A 17,985-nucleotide genomic window follows, 5' to 3' on the forward strand; every position below is an offset into this window, starting at 1 on the left:
GTGTGGAGAGAGAGAGGAGTGACATCAGAGTGTGGAGAGAGAGAGAGGAGTGACGTCAGAGTGTGGAGAGAGGAGTGACGTCAGAGTGTGGAGAGAGGGGAGTGACGTCAGAGTGTGGAGAGAGAGAGAGAGGAGTGACGTCAGAGTGTGGAGAGAGAGAGGAATGACGTCAGAGTGTGGAGAGAGGGGAGTGACCTCAGAGTGTGGAGAGAGAGAGGAGTGACCTCAGAGTGTGGAGAGAGAGGAGTGACGTCAGAGTGTGGAGAGAGAGAGAGGAGTGACGTCAGAGTGTGGAGAGAGAGGAGTGATGTCAGAGTGTGGAGAGAGAGAGAGAGGAGTGACGTCAGAGTGTGGAGAGAGAGGAGTGACGTCAGAGTGTGGAGAGAGAGGAGTGACGTCAGAGTGTGGAGAGAGAGGAGTGACGTCAGAGTGTGGAGAGAGAGAGGAGTGACGTCAGAGTGTGGAGAGAGAGAGAGTGACGTCAGAGTGTGGAGAGAGAGAGAGGAGTGACATCAGAGTGTGGAGAGAGAGAGGAGTGACATCAGAGTGTGGAGAGAGAGAGGAGTGATGTCAGAGTGTGGAGAGAGAGAGGAGTGATGTCAGAGTGTGGAGAGAGGGGAGTGACGTCAGAGTGTGGAGAGAGAGAGGAGTGACGTCAGAGTGTGGAGAGAGAGAGAGAGTGACGTCAGAGTGTGAGAGAGAGAGAGGAGTGACGTCAGAGTGTGGAGAGAGAGAGAGGAGTGATGTCAGAGTGTGGAGAGAGAGGAGTGATGTCAGAGTGTGGAGAGAGAGGAGTGATGTCAGAGTGTGGAGAGAGAGGAGTAACGTCAGAGTGTGGAGAGAGAGGAGTGATGTCAGAGTGTGGAGAGAGAGAGAGTGACGTCAGAGTGTGGAGAGAGAGGAGTGACTTCAGCATGTGGAGAGAGGGAGTGACCTCAGAGTGTGGAGAGAGAGGAGTGATGTCAGAGTGTGGAGAGAGAGGAGTGACGTCAGAGTGTGGAGAGAGAGAGGAGTGACGTCAGCATGTGGAGAGAGGGAGTGACCTCAGAGTGTGGAGAGAGAGAGAGTGACGTCAGAGTGTGGAGAGAGAGGAGTGACGTCAGAGTGTGGAGAGAGGGAGTGACGTCAGAGTGTGGAGAGAGAGAGAGTGAGCGTCAGAGTGTGGAGAGAGAGGAGTGGCGTCAGAGTGTGGAGAGAGAGAGAGAGTGACGTCAGAGTGTGGAGAGAGAGAGAGTGACGTCAGAGTGTGGAGAGAGAGAGAGGAGTGACGTCAGAGTGTGGAGAGAGGAGTGACGTCAGAGTGTGGAGAGAGGGGAGTGACGTCAGAGTGTGGAGAGAGAGAGAGAGGAGTGACGTCAGAGTGTGGAGAGAGAGGAATGACGTCAGAGTGTGGAGAGAGGAGTGACCTCAGAGTGTGGAGAGAGAGGAGTGACCTCAGAGTGTGGAGAGAGAGGAGTGACGTCAGAGTGTGGAGAGAGAGAGAGGAGTGACGTCAGAGTGTGGAGAGAGAGAGGAGTGACGTCAGAGTGTGGAGAGAGGGAGGAGTGACGTCAGAGTGTGGAGAGAGAGAGAGGAGTGATGTCAGAGTGTGGAGAGAGGGGAGTGACGTCAGAGTATGGAGAGAGAGAGTGGCGTCAGAGTATGGAGAGAGAGGTAGCGTCAGAGTGTGGAGAGAGAGGAGTGACGTCAGAGTGTGGAGAGAGAGAGAGGAGTGACGTCAGAGTGTGGAGAGAGAGGAGTGACGTCAGAGTGTGGAGAGAGAGGAGTGACGTCAGAGTGTGGAGAGAGAGAGAGGAGTGATGTCAGAGTGTGGAGAGAGAGAGAGTGACGTCAGAGTGTGGAGAGAGAGGAGTGACGTCAGAGTGTGGAGAGAGAGAGAGAGGAGTGACGTCAGAGTGTGGAGAGAGAGAGGAGTGACGTCAGAGTGTGGAGAGAGAGAGAGTGATGTCAGAGTATGGAGAGAGAGGGTGACGTCAGAGTGTGGAGAGAGAGGAGTACGTCAGAGTGTGGAGAGAGGAGTGACGTCAGAGTGTGGAGAGAGAGGGAGTGACGTCAGAGTGTGGAGAGAGGGAGTGACGTCAGAGTGTGGAGAGAGCGGAGTGACGTCAGAGTGTGGAGAGAGAGGAGTGACATCAGAGTGTGGAGAGAGAGGGGAGTGACGTCAGAGTGTGGAGAGAGAGAGGAGTGACGTCAGAGTGTGGAGAGAGAGAGGAGTGACGTCAGAGTGTGGAGAGAGAGAGGAGTGACTTCAGCATGTGGAGAGAGGGAGTGACCTCAGAGTGTGGAGAGAGAGAGGAGGACGTCAGAGTGTGGAGAGAGAGAGTGACGTCAGAGTGTGGAGAGAGGGAGTGACGTCAGAGTGTGGAGAGAGAGAGGAGTGACGTCAGAGTGTGGAGAGAGAGAGGAGTGACGTCAGAGTGTGGAGAGAGAGAGGAGTGACGTCAGAGTGTGGAGAGAGAGAGAGTGACGTCAGAGTGTGGAGAGAGAGAGGAGTGACGTCAGAGTGTGGAGAGAGGAGTGACGTCAGAGTGTGGAGAGAGGGAGTGACGTCAGAGTGTGGAGAGAGAGAGAGGAGTGACGTCAGAGTGTGGAGAGAGAGAGGATGACGTCAGAGTGTGGAGAGAGGGAGTGACGTCAGAGTGTGGAGAGAGAGGAGTGACTCAGAGTGTGGAGAGAGGGAGCGTCAGAGTGTGGAGAGAGAGAGGAGTGACGTCAGAGTGTGGAGAGAGAGTGACGTCAGAGTGTGGAGAGAGGAGTGGCGTCAGAGTGTGGAGAGAGAGAGGAGTGATGTCAGAGTGTGGAGAGAGGAGTGACGTCAGAGTATGGAGAGAGGAGTGACGTCAGAGTATGGAGAGAGAGAGAGTGACGTCAGAGTGTGGAGAGAGAGGAGTGATGTCAGAGTGTGGAGAGAGAGAGAGAGGAGTGACGTCAGAGTGTGGAGAGAGAGAGGAGTGACGTCAGAGTGTGGAGAGAGGGAGGAGTGACGTCAGAGTGTGGAGAGAGAGAGAGGAGTGATGTCAGAGTGTGGAGAGAGAGAGAGGAGTGACGTCAGAGTGTGGAGAGAGGGGAGTGACGTCAGAGTGTGGAGAGAGAGAGAGGAGTGACGTCAGAGTGTGGAGAGAGAGGAGTGACGTCAGAGTGTGGAGAGAGAGAGGAGTGACGTCAGAGTGTGGAGAGAGAGGAGTGACGTCAGAGTGTGGAGAGAGAGGAGTGACGTCAGAGTGTGGAGAGAGAGGAGTGACGTCAGAGTGTGGAGAGAGAGGAGTGACGTCAGAGTGTGGAGAGAGAGGGAGTGACGTCAGAGTGTGGAGAGAGAGGAGTGACATCAGAGTGTGGAGAGAGAGGGGAGTGACGTCAGAGTGTGGAGAGAGAGAGGAGTGACGTCAGAGTGTGGAGAGAGAGAGAGGAGTGACGTCAGAGTGTGGAGAGAGGCATGACGTCAGAGGTGAGGGAGAGTTGGGCGTGGGTTCCTTCCTGATTGCTTCCTGATTGCATTTTTGAGGCAGCCTCCACTTGAACCCAGAACTCCCCAGCGTGGCCAGCATCTTGGGGAATATTCCAGCTCTGTCCCCTGCGTGCTGGGATCCCAGACGGACGTCACAGCCACACCCCCTTTCCATTGGTGTGAGGCTCCAAACGCTAGTCTTCGTGTTGTTTGGCCCGGGCTGCCCACTGAGGCATCTCCCCAGCCCTCTGCGCTGCCCACTGAGCCATCTCCCCAGCCCTCTGCGCTGCCCACTGAGCCATCTCCCCAGTCCTCGGGTTGGAGATTTTCTTGCTGCCAATCTGAGAGTGATACTCTCTGCAGCTAAATAGCAAAATACCTGGTTATATACATATTTTAAAACTCACACTGTAAGCATATTTAATACCATGAAATCTGCTCAACCATTGAATTCTATATGGCCTAGCCAAAGAAGTTACCAGAACATTAATAAGTTCCTTGAACTGTACCTGCTGTCTTACATCAGCACTGGATTTGAATCTTGTGTTTATTACTTCCAAATGACTTGACTCAATATATATTCCATTAATAGATTTGGACTAATATTAATTTTCATAATTAATGACAACAAATTAAAGAAAAAACACAAGCTTATGGATGCTCTCAGCATTTTGGTAACATTATAAAAACTGACTTTTAAAGCTTTTTAATAATTATAAAAATAAAATATTCTCTTTGTATAAAGCTAGAAATTTTAAAAATTAAAAACAATTCGATTCCATTGGTCTACCTGTCTATTTTTGTGCCAATACCAAGCTGTTTTCAGGACTATAGCTCTATAATAGAGCTTGAGGTCAGGGATGGTGATGCCTCCGGACGTTGCCTTGTTGAACAGGGTTGTTTTGGCTATCCTGGGTCTTTTGTTTTTCCATACAAAATTGATTATTGTTCTTTCAAGGTCTGTGAAGAACTGTGCTGGGATTTTAATGGGGATTGCATTGAATCTGTAGATTGCTTTTGGCAGGAAGTGAAGAGGCCTAGGGAATCTATTGAGCCTTGGGCAGCAGATCAGTACCCATCCCAAGTATACACACGGACTTTGGACTCCAATAGAACAATGTGAGGTGCACTCTCACCCAGAACTCTTGGGAAAGGGTCTAGGCCCTGCCCTATATGAAATGACACACTATGGACACCCCCATGGAGGGCCTCACCCTCCCTGGAGAAATGAGAGGATAACGGGGGGGGGAGGGCACGGGAGGAAGGGAGGGAAAGGGAGAGGGACCTGGAACTGACTTGTGAAGCAACCTTGATTCTTATCTAAATTTAAACTGGAAAATAAAATTAAAAAAAAAAGAAAAATAAAAAAATAAAAAAAAATAAAAAAAAAATTAAAAACAAAAAATATTATCTGGAAATGCTACCAAAATTGAGGATGATCAACTTTGAAACCTTTCTATTTTTCTTATATGGTAAACCTGAAAATATTATAAACATTTTTGTGTCTCTGTAATTTAAAATATTATTTTGATGCCTGTGTTAATAGTTTCTTGTATGACTGAGCCGTGACTCACTGGAGTTCATTTCGTGTTTCCCGTGTTGTCAGTCCAGTGGCTTCAGACTGGACGCTGTATTTGAAGATATTTTAGTGTCACTAAAGCCTGGTCAGTGAGGGAAGTTGTTTGACCCTTGCGTTAGTTAACATTCCATTGGGTAATACTTCTGAAGCTCCTTCATTACCCCCGTGTACTTGTGTGCTGTTGGCCGGGTGACACTGTGACTACAGAGCCAATGTCCCCTGTAGAGCTCACTCCTCTGCCTGTGCACGCCTAGAGTGCACATTCCGACGTATGCAGTTTCTTTTGTGCACGTGGGGTGCACATGTGTGTGCTGGAGGCCAGAGGTCGACCCTTGACGTCATATCTTAGACACTGTTCACCTTGTGTTTTTCAGACAGGGTCTCTCACAACTGTGCTAGACTAGCCATCCAGTAGAGCCCCAGGGACCCTCCTCCCTCCTCATTACTAGGATTACAAGCAAGCTACAACTTCCTCTTCCATTAGCGTAGGTTCTAGGGACTGAACTCAGGTCCTTCTACTTGCATGGCAAACACATTACCACCTGAGTCACTTACTCTAGTGTCATAGCGTATTTGGTTTCTTAGATACCCCAGTAGGAAACCACTCTCAGTGGGAGAGAAGAGTGGGTTTAAGATCAGGTTTCACAAGCCCTTGATTTTGGACGCTATCTGGGTGAGAGATCTAAGGATGAGACCTGGCCTTAGAGGGACAGCCAGTAGAGACCCCAGGGGCAGAAGTATCCCTCCTTTAGTCCATGGTGTGCTTCAGGAAGCATATTTGGGCCCTCTTCACTTTCAAGAAGATTCTCCATAAGCTAGCCTTGCTGTTTCATCATCCACAAATGTATTTTCCCCACAAAAGCCACAAATACAAGGAGAAAGTGTAGGAATACATTTGGAAAAATGCAAAACCTCAAGTAGCCAGCGTACCCTTTCTCCAGTGGAAATACTTTCCATCTTCTAGGACGGTAGAGAGACCTAAGGACAGCAGAGAGAGTCAGGGAGTTCTGGAAGCCATCCCAGGAGATGCCCTGCAGGCTTGAGTTCCCTTTGTCAATGCTCCTAGTCCCCCCTTCCCCCAGGTCTTTGTCTCTGGCTGGCTGGCACCCTCCTTCACTCACTTCATGGAGACTGCTGGCAACCTAGCTCTCCTGACAGCCCGTTAGACCATGCCAGGCTTACCTGCTGTCTGCTGGCATGCCTCCAGGGCTAGTTGTTTGTAAAAGAAAGTTCTTCCCCTTGGGAAATATTATCCATTGTATTTCCACCAAGTGTATGTCTTGAGCCAATAGGAAAAGTGGGCTCTTCACTGGCTAAGGGCAAGAATCTGTTGGACCTATGTTTTCCTTTGGTTTCATTTAGAAATTGGCCATGTAACAAGTTATTTTAGCCTCCTAGAATGTGGGGTTTTGTACCCCAAACTGGGCATGCTGCTTCCTGTAGAAGCACCCAAGCTTGTTAATTTCCTTCAACCAATGTTGCGTTCTACAAGCATTAACAAGGCGCCCCGTGGCTGGCGTGTTCGTGCAAGGCTTTGGTATTCCTTTCTCAACAGTAAAGGAGAGTAATGTTATTGTATTAATTGACCCTTTTCATTTTTCCCACATTGTCTTTGTTATGTGTGTGAACATGTGGACATGTACATGCCTTGCACATCCGTACAGGTCAGAGGACAACTTGCATGTGTCATTTCTCTCCTTCCATCAAGTGGGTACCAGGGGTCAAACTCAGGCCATCATGTTGGGTGCAAGCACCTCTATATGCTGACCAATGTCTCAGGCCTTCAAACGACCCTGAGTATCCTCTGGAAAATATAGCCAAGCGGTTATTTTCTGATGTTTGCACACTTCTATTTAAATAAGGTTCTAGCTAAACTCCAGCTAAATAAATCATAATAATTTGTAACTCCCTGTTTTTATCTTCATTGTCTTTGGACAACTTGCTCTGTTTCATACTGTACAAAATTTCTGATTCACTGGTCATTACCTTCAGGGCCACCTAGCTTCCCCTGGGGCTGCTTCACAGAGTTGGTTTCCTTTTTGTAGACTGCACCGTCAGAAGCAGGTGGCTGTTGCCCTCTGAGGCCAGAGCATAGGGATTTCGTGCAGGTGACTTCCTGTCTTGGCTGATGGGCCAAACCTGATGATTTATTCCCCATGAATCATTGTGAGCCAAGGCACGGGGCTCTGCGCTTGAGGTATTGTGTTTGAGCCTCTGCTATCTGTCTGAGAATTGCCCACACCACGTTGCAGACAGACAGTCTGTAGAGATTGTGAAGGGAAAGATCGTGGAGCCTGAGACCTTTGTTGGACCATTTGATAATTACGAAGGCCCTGGGGCCTCAATTTGAGTTGCTTTCATAGAAAGCCTCAACTTCAGAGTACGGCATTAGAATAAGATGTCAAACAAGCGGTCTTAAGGATGCATGGCAAAGAGGCTGCAGTTTCTCGGTGGAAAGGAGGCAGGGTCTCACTCTGTAGACCAGGCTGACCTGGAATTGACTTGATAACCCAGGCTGCCCTCACACTCAGCAGAGATCCTCCTGCCTCAGTTTCCAGTGTTGGTATTACAGGCACTAGCCAACATGTCTAGTGTGATGATTTTTCTGATACCTAGTCTGTTCTAGAATGTAGGTAAATGTATACATGGTTCGAGAAAGCTTTACGGATCAGGGTGTCTTACAGTTTCTAATTTAGTTTAAAAGATCAGCGCCTGTCTATATAGCACACATCTATGCTACTTTAGAGGAAATAAAACAAAATCGCATGTGTTTTCCTAAACCTTTTTGTAACTGAAGTCCTAAGGTTGGGAACTTGTTTTCTTTTTATGGTCATTGAGCTTTTAAGAGAGGAGCTGGCAGTTTGACGGCCTTTGGAATACTTGAATTTGTATTTAATGAGCAGTGTATTTGACCTGCTCACTGTATTTCTTCTGTTTCCTCAAAGCCAGTGATCTACGAGTGAAGTTCCAGGTGAAGCGTCTCAAGAAACTGCCTTGTATTCGTTTCCTAGGATTCTGGTCGCTGCATTCTTTCTATAAACCTAGGCATTCCCTGCAAGTTAACCAGGAAAACCAAATTCTAGTAAAGCCTAGTGGTGGCACCACTCCCTGCTCCCTCCCCCCACCCCCTCACCTCTCTGAACCAGACATAACATTGGAATCCAGAGTGTGTGTGGGATATGGGAGCTCAGTCCTTGGTTACTGTCTTGGTTATACTGTCTTGGATACTTAGCTGGAACTTGGTCTTTCATGAAAGCCTTTCAGCCTGTATTCTATGCTGACTAGGAACACAGAGTTCAAAATAGTGGGTGTGGCAGAGAGCTCAGTCTGGTCACTCTGAAAATGTGTTAAGTCTTAGTGAAGTATGGTACCTCCACGTTCCTGGCCTCTGCTGCTCTTGTTTCATACAAAGGGACTGCCCCAGCTCCCTGCTTAGTTATGTGTTTTAGAATAGCATAAGGCATTATTTTCTAGGGCCGGGAGTGTAGCTCAGTTGGCAGAGTGTTTGACTAGAACCTGTGGTACCTGTGAAGCTCTGAGTTCGAGCACCACATGAATCTGAGTGTGACTTTATGCACGTAGCTTCTCTGACACTTTTTAGCAGATGAAATCTGTCAGCAAACTCGCTATTCCTCAGGTACATGGCTGCCTAAAGAGGATCTGGACACTGAAAGGCATGCTAACATGGCAGGGGGAAGCTGACAGGGCCTTGACCCTTCTCAAAGAGCTGCAGGCTACTAAGAACTGTTAGAGTGGGTGGAATAATCTTCCCCGGGGAAGAACCGCCAATTGGCTATCCAATACCAAGTGGTCAGCCTTGAAATCATTTCCATACAAGTAACTCTGTATGGACAGAGCAGGTTGTGGTTATGCATTAGGAATGCACATGCATACACACACACACACACACACACACAGTAACAACAATTAAAGTAACAGAGACTAGCCCCGAGAGAAAAACCAGGAAGAGTTGATTCAGTTCCCAGGAAGCATGCTACACCATGAGATGGTCCAGCGGACAGCCAATTTGAGAAAGAGCAAGAGGGTGCATGGGAGGGGTTGGAGGGAGGAAAAGGAAAAGAGAAAAATTTTAGTTATATTTTAATTTCAAAAGTATATAAAGCCCCAAGTGTGGTGGTGTATGCCTGTAATCCCAGCAGGTGAGAGCATGGTGGTTGGAGGTTCAACATTGACCCCCCCACCTCTATAGGAAATTTGATGCCAGCCCAGGATACATGAGACCCTATCTACAAAGAAACAACAGCAAAAAAGCCTCATCATTTTCTTTGTGACAGCGAACAAAATTCAAATAGAATACCTGTATTCTTAGAATGTCAATCACATACAGGTAACAAAGCCCAAAGGCAGAGCCTAGAGCCTGGATGCTTCTTCTGGTGGTGGTATTGAGTGACAGAGACCTTCCATTGCCATTCCATGGCTGTCCTGCTCCACTGAAGGCAAGAGGGGTTGCTGCACCCGGATCTGAGCTTCCCTGACTGTCACTAGACAGTCCCTGACTGTCCTAGAGCAGTCTTCTGAGTGCACTCTGTGTTCCTCATGTGGATGATGCTCTGTGTGTGGGGGGGTGGTGTGGGTCCTCTCTCAGTAGCTGGTGGGCCATGTCCTTGAAGCATGGCTGGGGCTGTATTATACCCTCAGAATCTCAAAGGGTTTGAGCATCCAAAGATGTAATTGGAAGCAAAGGCGCGTGGATCTGAAGGGACTCAAACGTGGCCAGCCAGTCTCCCCAAGCCAGCTTCACCTCCTGCAGGGACGTACCCCTCTTCTGCAGCCCGTTTGGTTTTGAGACACTGAGGCTGACTCTTTGCTGCCAAGGCGCCTGTCTGCTTCATGTCCTCTGGCTGGCTGCTTCACGAATCGGAGGGTCGTGGCTATGTTCTCTGTACAGAGGACATTAAAGGGAGCAACCGCTGGACGAGTGAAGGGTGCTGTAGCATTGTTTAGAAGTAGCGTCCCCTCCCTATTTTCACGTCTTCACAACACTGCTAATGTGAACTTTCTGCGTAGGAGCCCAGATGCATCTAAAGATGAGTTGTGACATGCTTTCCATTAGTATCAGGAATTTGCCCCAAATTAACGTTGCCATGCTCTCGCTCTAAAGTGCTTTAGTTATCTAATGTGCTTGCTCTTCATTGGCAGAATAAAGCTTCTAAAAGCAGCAAACATAACCTAAGTGAAAGCTAAAGTCACTCACAGAAATCCCAAACATAGAATTTTAAAAAATAAAGAATTAAAAAAAATAAAATTATGGTGCCCCAAGAACCCCCAACAGAGCCTTCCCAGCACAGGGGAGGGAGACATGAAAAGGAAGGCTTCTACAGGAAAGAGTTCTCCAGCAGAAGCAGCCATGGCTTAGGGGTTCTGGGTGCCAGGGACCATGACAGTCGAGCTTGTGACCGCACAGATGCTCAGAAGGCCTCCTGGGACTGGCAAAGCGGGCCCTGCTGGGACCAGCCTGGCAGGAGCGTCCTGTACAGCTGCCAGGTTCCTTCCAGGAACCACAAAATGATGCTCTACCTCCCGGGAAGCCGCCGAGCCTGGACTTGCTGGGTTTGTATTTACTTGAAGACATTTCTCCAGTTTTAGACATACAAAGCACAGTTCATTCTTCTGGACTGCACCCCACACCCCAAACCTTGTACTTGCTGAGAAAATACTGTGGAATTCAGCCTCTTCCTAAGCAGGAAGAAACAGGGAGATGGTAGGACTGGAGTTGGGGGTAGGAATTCTATAAAGTATTTGGAGTCCCCCAAAGTAGTCAGCTCCCTGTATACTGGGAACACAAAGGGACGGAGAAGCCTGAGGCTCCTCAGCCTTCGCCTGAGTGTGGAGGGCCTTAGCTGGGCTGTGACCTGTTCCACACCGTTCTGACAGACTGGAAGGAGAAGCTCGGTGAAGACATGCCACCTTCACGTGTAGTGATGGCTCAATGGCTTCTCCTGTGTCAGAGGAATTGTGTAGGTGGAGCTTGTGGTCTTAGGACAGTGGCCAAATGTGTGTTCAGTCTCTTATGTCTGTAGGGCCTTTGTAGAAAAGACTATGAATCATGACTAAAAAGCTCTACTTTAAATTGTGTCTTTACTGACCATGCGAATGCTTTTACTCATCATTATTCCCCGAGCAACCCCATAAAACAGCTGCTCATACAGGTGGCTTCAGGTACTCAGCTGTAGGGAGGACAGTTGTGGGTATGTGTAAATGCTACATGGTTTTCTGTCACTCAAGCGTTTATGGGCTTGGGGGTCTGTGAGGGTCCCAGTTCCAGTTTCCCAAGGACGTGGGAGGAGCCTCTGGAGCTAGTTCATTCATGAACAGGTTGCAAAGAGAAAGGCTCTGTGATGTGGTGATTGTCGAGGGGTCCTTTTTACGAAGGCGTTTTCCACACGGGAGATTTCCCAGGCCCGTGTAAGAGAAGACCAGGCCTGTAGTGTTGGTTTCATGCAAAGAAAAGAGCTGAAGAGAAGGTGATACATGCCTTTAATCGCAGCACTTGGGAGGCAAAGGCAGGCGGATCTCTGTGAGTGTGAGACCAACCTGGTCTACAAGAGTTAGATCCACGACCGGCTCCAAAAACTACACAGAGAAACCCTGTCTCGAAAAACAAAAAAAGAAAGAGAGAAAGAGAGAGAGAGAGAAAGAGCTGGAGAGAAGTCCCCAAGCTGGCAGTAAGCTCAAGTTTGCAGAGTGTGTGTCAGGGGCACAAGACAAATGCCTTGGAGGCTACTGTGAGGGTCCTGGTTGGGAGGGGGTGGTATAAGCATTACTTGAGAGTAGCCCTACCTCACATGGATTCTGGAACTCTGTGAGAAAAGTACGGGACTCCTCTGACGGCCCCGAGAATGGCCTGTCATGGGGACCATGTCAGGAACAGACCAGCTTAACAGTGGCAGGTCGCCGCATGCAGTGAGTGAATGAAAACCCAGTGAATCTGAGGCCAAGGATAGCACCTGAGAGAAATCCAAGTTACAAGACAACCCAGCCTGGGAGTTGGGTCTGGCCCAGAAAGCAACAGACATCTAACATTCAATCTTAGATGAACTTTAAAACCCAGGAGTAGGAGAAACTTGTCTAGAGAGTGTGTGGAAAGAGAGAATGAACGCCCAAGCAGAAACTCTTAGGTCTTCACAGAGCCACCTGAAAGGAGCGTTTGACAGAGCACCTGTCAGGTGGGAGACCAGCTAGCTGCCCCGTCCCTACAGAGAACAATTGACGGCCACGTTCTACTGAGGGATGAATGAAATCCATGCAGTAGTCATTGGATTGGACAGTACACAGGCCACCATGGACCTGAACAGCTAAACTGAATAGTGGAGACAAAGCTAAATTCTTGTCAGTTTGGGCTAGAGAGCGTATGAGCTGCTCTTCTAGCTGGTGGAACAAAATGCTCAGGTAATGTGAACTCAGGAAGGAATGGTTTGTTTGGCTTCACATTTTTAGGATATAGCCCATCAGGGCAGAGATGGTGGCAGCATCTGAGTCAGCTGGTCACACGGCATCCCCAGCCAGGAAGCAGAGGGTGATGAATGCTGTGTTCAGCTCACCTCCTGCTTTTTTGTTGAGTCTGGGACCCCAGCTCCTGGAATGGTGCTGCCTCGTCTTACCTCTCTTAACCCAGTCTAGAAAATCCCTCACAGATACGCCCAAAGTTTGTTTCAGCTGGGTTTCTAAACCCGGTGAAGCCAAGCATCGAGATTAATGACCACAGGGAGCCCCTGGGGAGTTGGGAACTGGAGCCCTGGACCGTGGGTACTCTTGGGAAAGTTATTTATCTCAAGGGGAACAGGGAACAGGCATCAGGTGGAGAGAGGGGACCAAGGACAAGACAGGTGATTACTTAGTAAGATGGACCGGCAGAGAAAGAGCCTGGGGCAGAGTCGTGGAATGGCCTTGGAGAAAGGGTTTGATGCCTTAAACTGTTCTCTCCTGTACTAGTTTTTTTTTTTCTTGCTGTGACAAAGTAAATACCCAACAGGTATGCACTGACTTGTTGGAACCCGGATGTGAATTCTGGGGTCAAGTGTCCTGGGTTTGAATTTCTGCTTTCTTTGATCACTAGCTGTGTGATCACGGGCAGTGTGCTCTGCCTTGGGGTGGGGGTGGGGGGTTAATGACTGGTGTGCAGAGGTATCTATCGGATGAGGGCTGAGGGAGGAACTAGGGAAGGAATGTGGGTGATCTCGGGAGCTCCAGGTTGACTGATGGCTGTGGGTTCGGGGGTGCACTCAAGTGGGCAGAGATGCCCATGCTTCTGTGTGATGGTCTCGTCTTTCCTCCAGTTCCGCCTGGTGGTGAAGACGGCCCTGAAGCTTCTGCTCGTCTTCGTGGAGTACTCTGAGTCCAATGCAGCACTCCTCATTCAGGCCGTTTCAGCCGTCGACAACAAAAGAGGTGAGCAGTCCCTGAGGCCACCAAGGTCACAGTGTCATCTATAGGAAGGCATCCCATCTTCTGGTGAATTATTGGGAGCATTCTGCGTGTAGCCGTCTCTGTGAAGGATCCAGAGTAACCATGGAGGTTAGGGTTGGAATGCCATGTGACAATGAGGAAAATGCACGTGTGGACTTAGCCAGGACATGTCGGACCATTGCCCTTTGCCTCCATCACCGACACTGATTAGAGGGTCTGTCCTGATCCCATTCAGGTCGCCTTGCGTCCTTCCTTCTCTTCCCTGTCCTGTGTAACACTGACTCATAGATGTCCCTTGAGCCTTCTGCCCTCCTTCCCCCCCATCCCATTCTGTGTCCAACTCAGGGGCCTTAGCTTTTCTGAACTGTTGTCACCTACCCCCCCCCGAAGTAAATTGGAAAATTCATCATTATTCCATCTAACCCTGTCAGCACCTACAGCATGAAAGCCAGCTGAGCCTTCCTGGGTAAGGGGCCGCCTGCCATGCCATCCCCCTTCTGGTCTGTAAGACCCCTCCCTATCTCCTGTGCTCCCAAAGCTCCCAAACAACCTTTCTCTCTGCTATACTGTCATGACTGCCTGTCTGTTGACCCCAGTGTGTGCTGCTCATAGGCAGGGTCTCTGTCTCCTAGTTTACTGTTCCAGCACTCAGCTGTCCTGAACAGATAGGCATGCTATGTACAGGCAGAAGAGAGTGGAGTGGTGTGTACCACATGTAATCTCAGCACTGAGGAGGCTGAAGCAGGAGGATCATAAGTTGTAAGTTAGCCCAGGCTACCTAGAAAGACCCTGGCTGGAAAAGAAAAAGTAGCAGCTGTAGCTGGATTTCTGTGAACCACAATGGTGTGGAGCCTTCCGCTGAAACGCTGGGGTGCCTGTTTCATCTCTTGCTCATTTTGCTCCCTAAGAGGACCTAATTGTTCTTATCACCACCCCCAGTGAAGGTTCAAATAAGCAAGAAGAAAATCCAATATTTTTCTCTTTATTATTGCAATAGTAATACTTCACTTTAAAAATCTGGAAACCCCAGTCTACAGGTGATCCCAAATCACTTTTGACATCGCCAGGCAGGTGTGCTAACACGATGATGTATTCCCATCACTGTCAGTCCAACAGGCAGGTGTGCTAACACATTGCCACATTCCCGTCCAAGGTATGGACACTTATGAACAAAGCAACCATGGTGCTTTGCTGGGAGGAAGGGTGGCCTAGGTTGCATTCTTGGTTACTCCTTGCTCAGGACTCCCTTCTGATGCCCATTCAGAATGGGAAAGACAGTAGCTTCCTCGTTTCTCTGAAGGTCTGAGTTGACAAATGCTAGCCAGGCCTGTGAACTGAACGTCTACACCTTTGCTCTGAACACACAGGCAGATAGATGCCAGGCCTAGCATGGCGAGTCCAGGCCAGAAGTAACTCTTGGTCTCTCTGGGGGCATATGTAAAGATGGCAGAGCCTCAGGCAGGCTCAGAGGTTAGAGTCTGGATGGTCGGTCCCAGACCACACAATCTCTTTCCCTCTACAACAACATGTTGCTGTCTGGTACCAGACAGGAGATGTCTTACAGTAAGAGCAGATTACAGGGCCAGCTAACAGTCTGGAATAAGGACAGCCAGCAGCTGAGAACCTGTCTGGCTTCCCCAGAGCCAGGTGGGTATTGGGGAAAATGATGATTCTCTTGATTTAACCTTGCAGGATGGGTATTGCATCTGCCAGCTCGGCAGTTACTTTAGAACAATGGATTGACGTCTTGGCAGCATCTCTTAAATTGTGGGTATCTCAAGGACACTTGCCACTAGGCTGTGATATAGGGACATCCTTTTCATAGCTTAGAGGTTCTCCTTTGGCCTTGTTGAATAGGATCTGCTAGCATCTTTCTTTGGAGTTCCTACTGCCTAAAGGGCATGTTGTGGAGTGGGGATGACCCTCAGATGAACCCAGGCTTTGTTTCCCACATGCAAGCTTCATTCCACAGTCCCAGCCTGAGGCCTCTACTATCCTAAAACTCTCCATCAAGACAAAATGATAGCCATCTTTTCTCAATTAGCTTTAAAAAATCCCATAGATTGTTTTCTCAGCTTGGTAGATTTTGCCTATAAAATTTTTTTCAACCTTTGGCAACTGCTGTCATCTGCCATCCACTAAACACAAGCTGCAAACAAAGGAGCATCACTGATGAACAAACACAGGATACTCATCACGTGCGGCTCCATAGCATGCTTCTTCATGGACATGTGTGGTCTTGGCTGTCATTTTGTAATGCACACATATAGCGTCATCCTGGTTTACTGCTGGTAAAGTTGTCCCAGGATTCTACGATGGAATTAAACGTACAAATGTGTCATGCAAATGTTCATCAGAGAGCAACACAAATTCCAGGTGTTTCCAGCAGCAGGTTTTAGAGCTGTCTCCAGTTCCCTCTCAACTAGGCTGGAGCACAACCTACGTGCCAGAGATGACTGAAGCATAGTTGAGCATGTCCATGCCGGCACACGTGCAAATAGCCCATAAATTCTCCTCCGTAGAGAGCCTCCAGACTCATTCCTTGGCAGGAGTGATTGGCATAGGAAAGTGGGGACAGTTGTCTTTCTTTATATTTTTTATTAGACAGGAAATCTCTCAGAATTGAGGAATCAGCAAATAGAACTAACAACATAAACTGAAAGCCCTCAAAAAGTCATTACCACTTAAAGCAGTTGAAGTCATCCCGGAGCAGATTCCCTTGGTGGTTTTGTAGACATCATGCATGGCCACCTATGAGTTAACCAGAAGTGTGACATGGGCCTAGACTATGCCACTTAGAGAGTCTAGAAAGGAAGCAAAGTCTAACAGACAAACCATAAGTACACCATGGAAACTAATATTTATGAATATGGATATGTGAGCATTTTAAATGCCTCATTTGGCCCAGTCTGCTATACTTTTGCTTTGGGACTAGAATAGGGAAGTGAATTTGCTTAGCCCCTGCATGTGTCATGGAATCACAGCTGTCTCCTCAGATCCCCTGGATCGCCTTCACTCTTCACTCTTCGTGTGTGTGTGTGTGTGTGTGTGTGTGTGTGTGTGTGTGTGTAGGTCAGAGGTTGACTTAGGTGACTTAGGGTGTCTTTTTTGGTTGCTCTCTGGGTTAGTTTTACACAGGGTCTCTGGCTGAACCTGAAGTGAGATCACTGATTTGTATAGACTGACTGGCCAGAGAGCCCCAAGGATCTGTTCATCTCTGCCTCCGTGACATGGGAACAATGGTCACACACCACCCCATCTAGATTTGTCATGTGGGTTCTGAGAACCAAACCCAGACCTCCTGCTTGTCCACCAAGCACTTTATATCATCTGAATCATCCCCCGTCTGCCTCTCTTGCTTATATCTTTATGTCACTTTTTCTTTGGGGGTGGGTGCAGCCTGACAGGAAGAGAGAAGGACAATGATTCAGGGAAGCTTTAAGGAGACCATTGATTTGTCACTTTACCTTGTCACTCTCTTTCCTCATGATTTGTCCTTTTGTAGGTTAATCTAGGCAGAGTTGACAGTCCCTCTGACATGTAGTTAGCCTCTCCCACAGAGAGCTTGGAGAACAGACAGGGTTATTCATGTCATACATCTTGGGTCCTGTTAAATTGGTTCGACATAGCTTTTGAAGTTAATTTTTTTTTCATTTGAATGTAAAGTGATGAGATAAGACTTAGTTCCTGAACATTCATATCACACATGATTATCATGAGATAAAGTCTAGCCACCCCTTCAAGCAATCCTGTCTCTGATTCTGCTTGAGGGTGTCTTGTATGGTGAAGAATGCCCAAAGCATGGTAGAGGCTAGAGGTTACATACTTGAGCTGGACTTGAATCTTCATTGGCAGAAGTCTCTGTGGAGACTATATAGATCTATTACCTGGAAAGATCCAGAATGTGCTGGAAGAATTGTCCAGCATGTGTTTGACAATAGCCAAACTCATGTTCAAATGTCTGATTAAGCTTAATGCAGGGATCTATCAGGAGAATAAAATGGGAAATGTTTCAAACATGTATTCTATGTGTAAGTCTTTAATCTGAGTCAAGGAAGAGGCACTGTGCCTTGGTGGCAAGGGAGGACTGGCCTGGAGCCTTGTAGAAGGTGAGCATTGTAGGTATTGGTGTCATCACTAGTCATGGCCATAATGACACTGACTGTTGTTTGTGTGTCTGTGGTTCAACAGGCAAAGCCAGGCTGTGTCCAAACAGAGTTCAGTTATTATGCAAATATCTGAGTCAACTGTGTGCTTGCAAACATCAGGAGGCATGGACCAGGCTCTTATGGAACCTATATTTCAGTGTCTAGGGTATGGGAATGATACACAATGGATCTTGAGGGAGACAGATGACAACCTTGCTTTCCAATATACCCCATCAATGCTAAGAAAGGAACTAGAAATGCTTTGTCTCCTGGATACTTTGCAGTAATCCCTTATGACAAACACTTTATCTAAGCGTATAGATATGTCCCCAACCTGCCTTAATTCCCCAACTTAAATCTTTTCCGTGCTTATTTATGGAGTGTGT

The 17,985-nt window shown here is 48.2% G+C and overlaps 1 protein-coding gene across 8 annotated transcripts in view; it reads left to right on the plus strand.

Moving 5' to 3' along the window:
• The window catches only part of Fhod3 (formin homology 2 domain containing 3), a 419,361-nt gene that overhangs the window by 252,844 nt on the left and 148,532 nt on the right, over positions 1–17,985 (plus strand). For all 8 annotated transcript variants that reach the window (XM_040757956.1, XM_013124838.3, XM_040757957.1 and 5 more), the window contains exon 7: positions 13,322–13,433. In XM_040757956.1, the coding sequence (XP_040613890.1) occupies positions 13,322–13,433 (112 nt within the window). The remainder of the gene's footprint in view (positions 1–13,321; positions 13,434–17,985) is intronic.

Source organism: Mesocricetus auratus, unplaced genomic scaffold (genome assembly GCF_017639785.1).
Source record: "Mesocricetus auratus isolate SY011 unplaced genomic scaffold, BCM_Maur_2.0 Super-Scaffold_100015, whole genome shotgun sequence".
In the NCBI taxonomy this organism is placed as follows: Eukaryota; Metazoa; Chordata; class Mammalia; order Rodentia; family Cricetidae; genus Mesocricetus; species Mesocricetus auratus.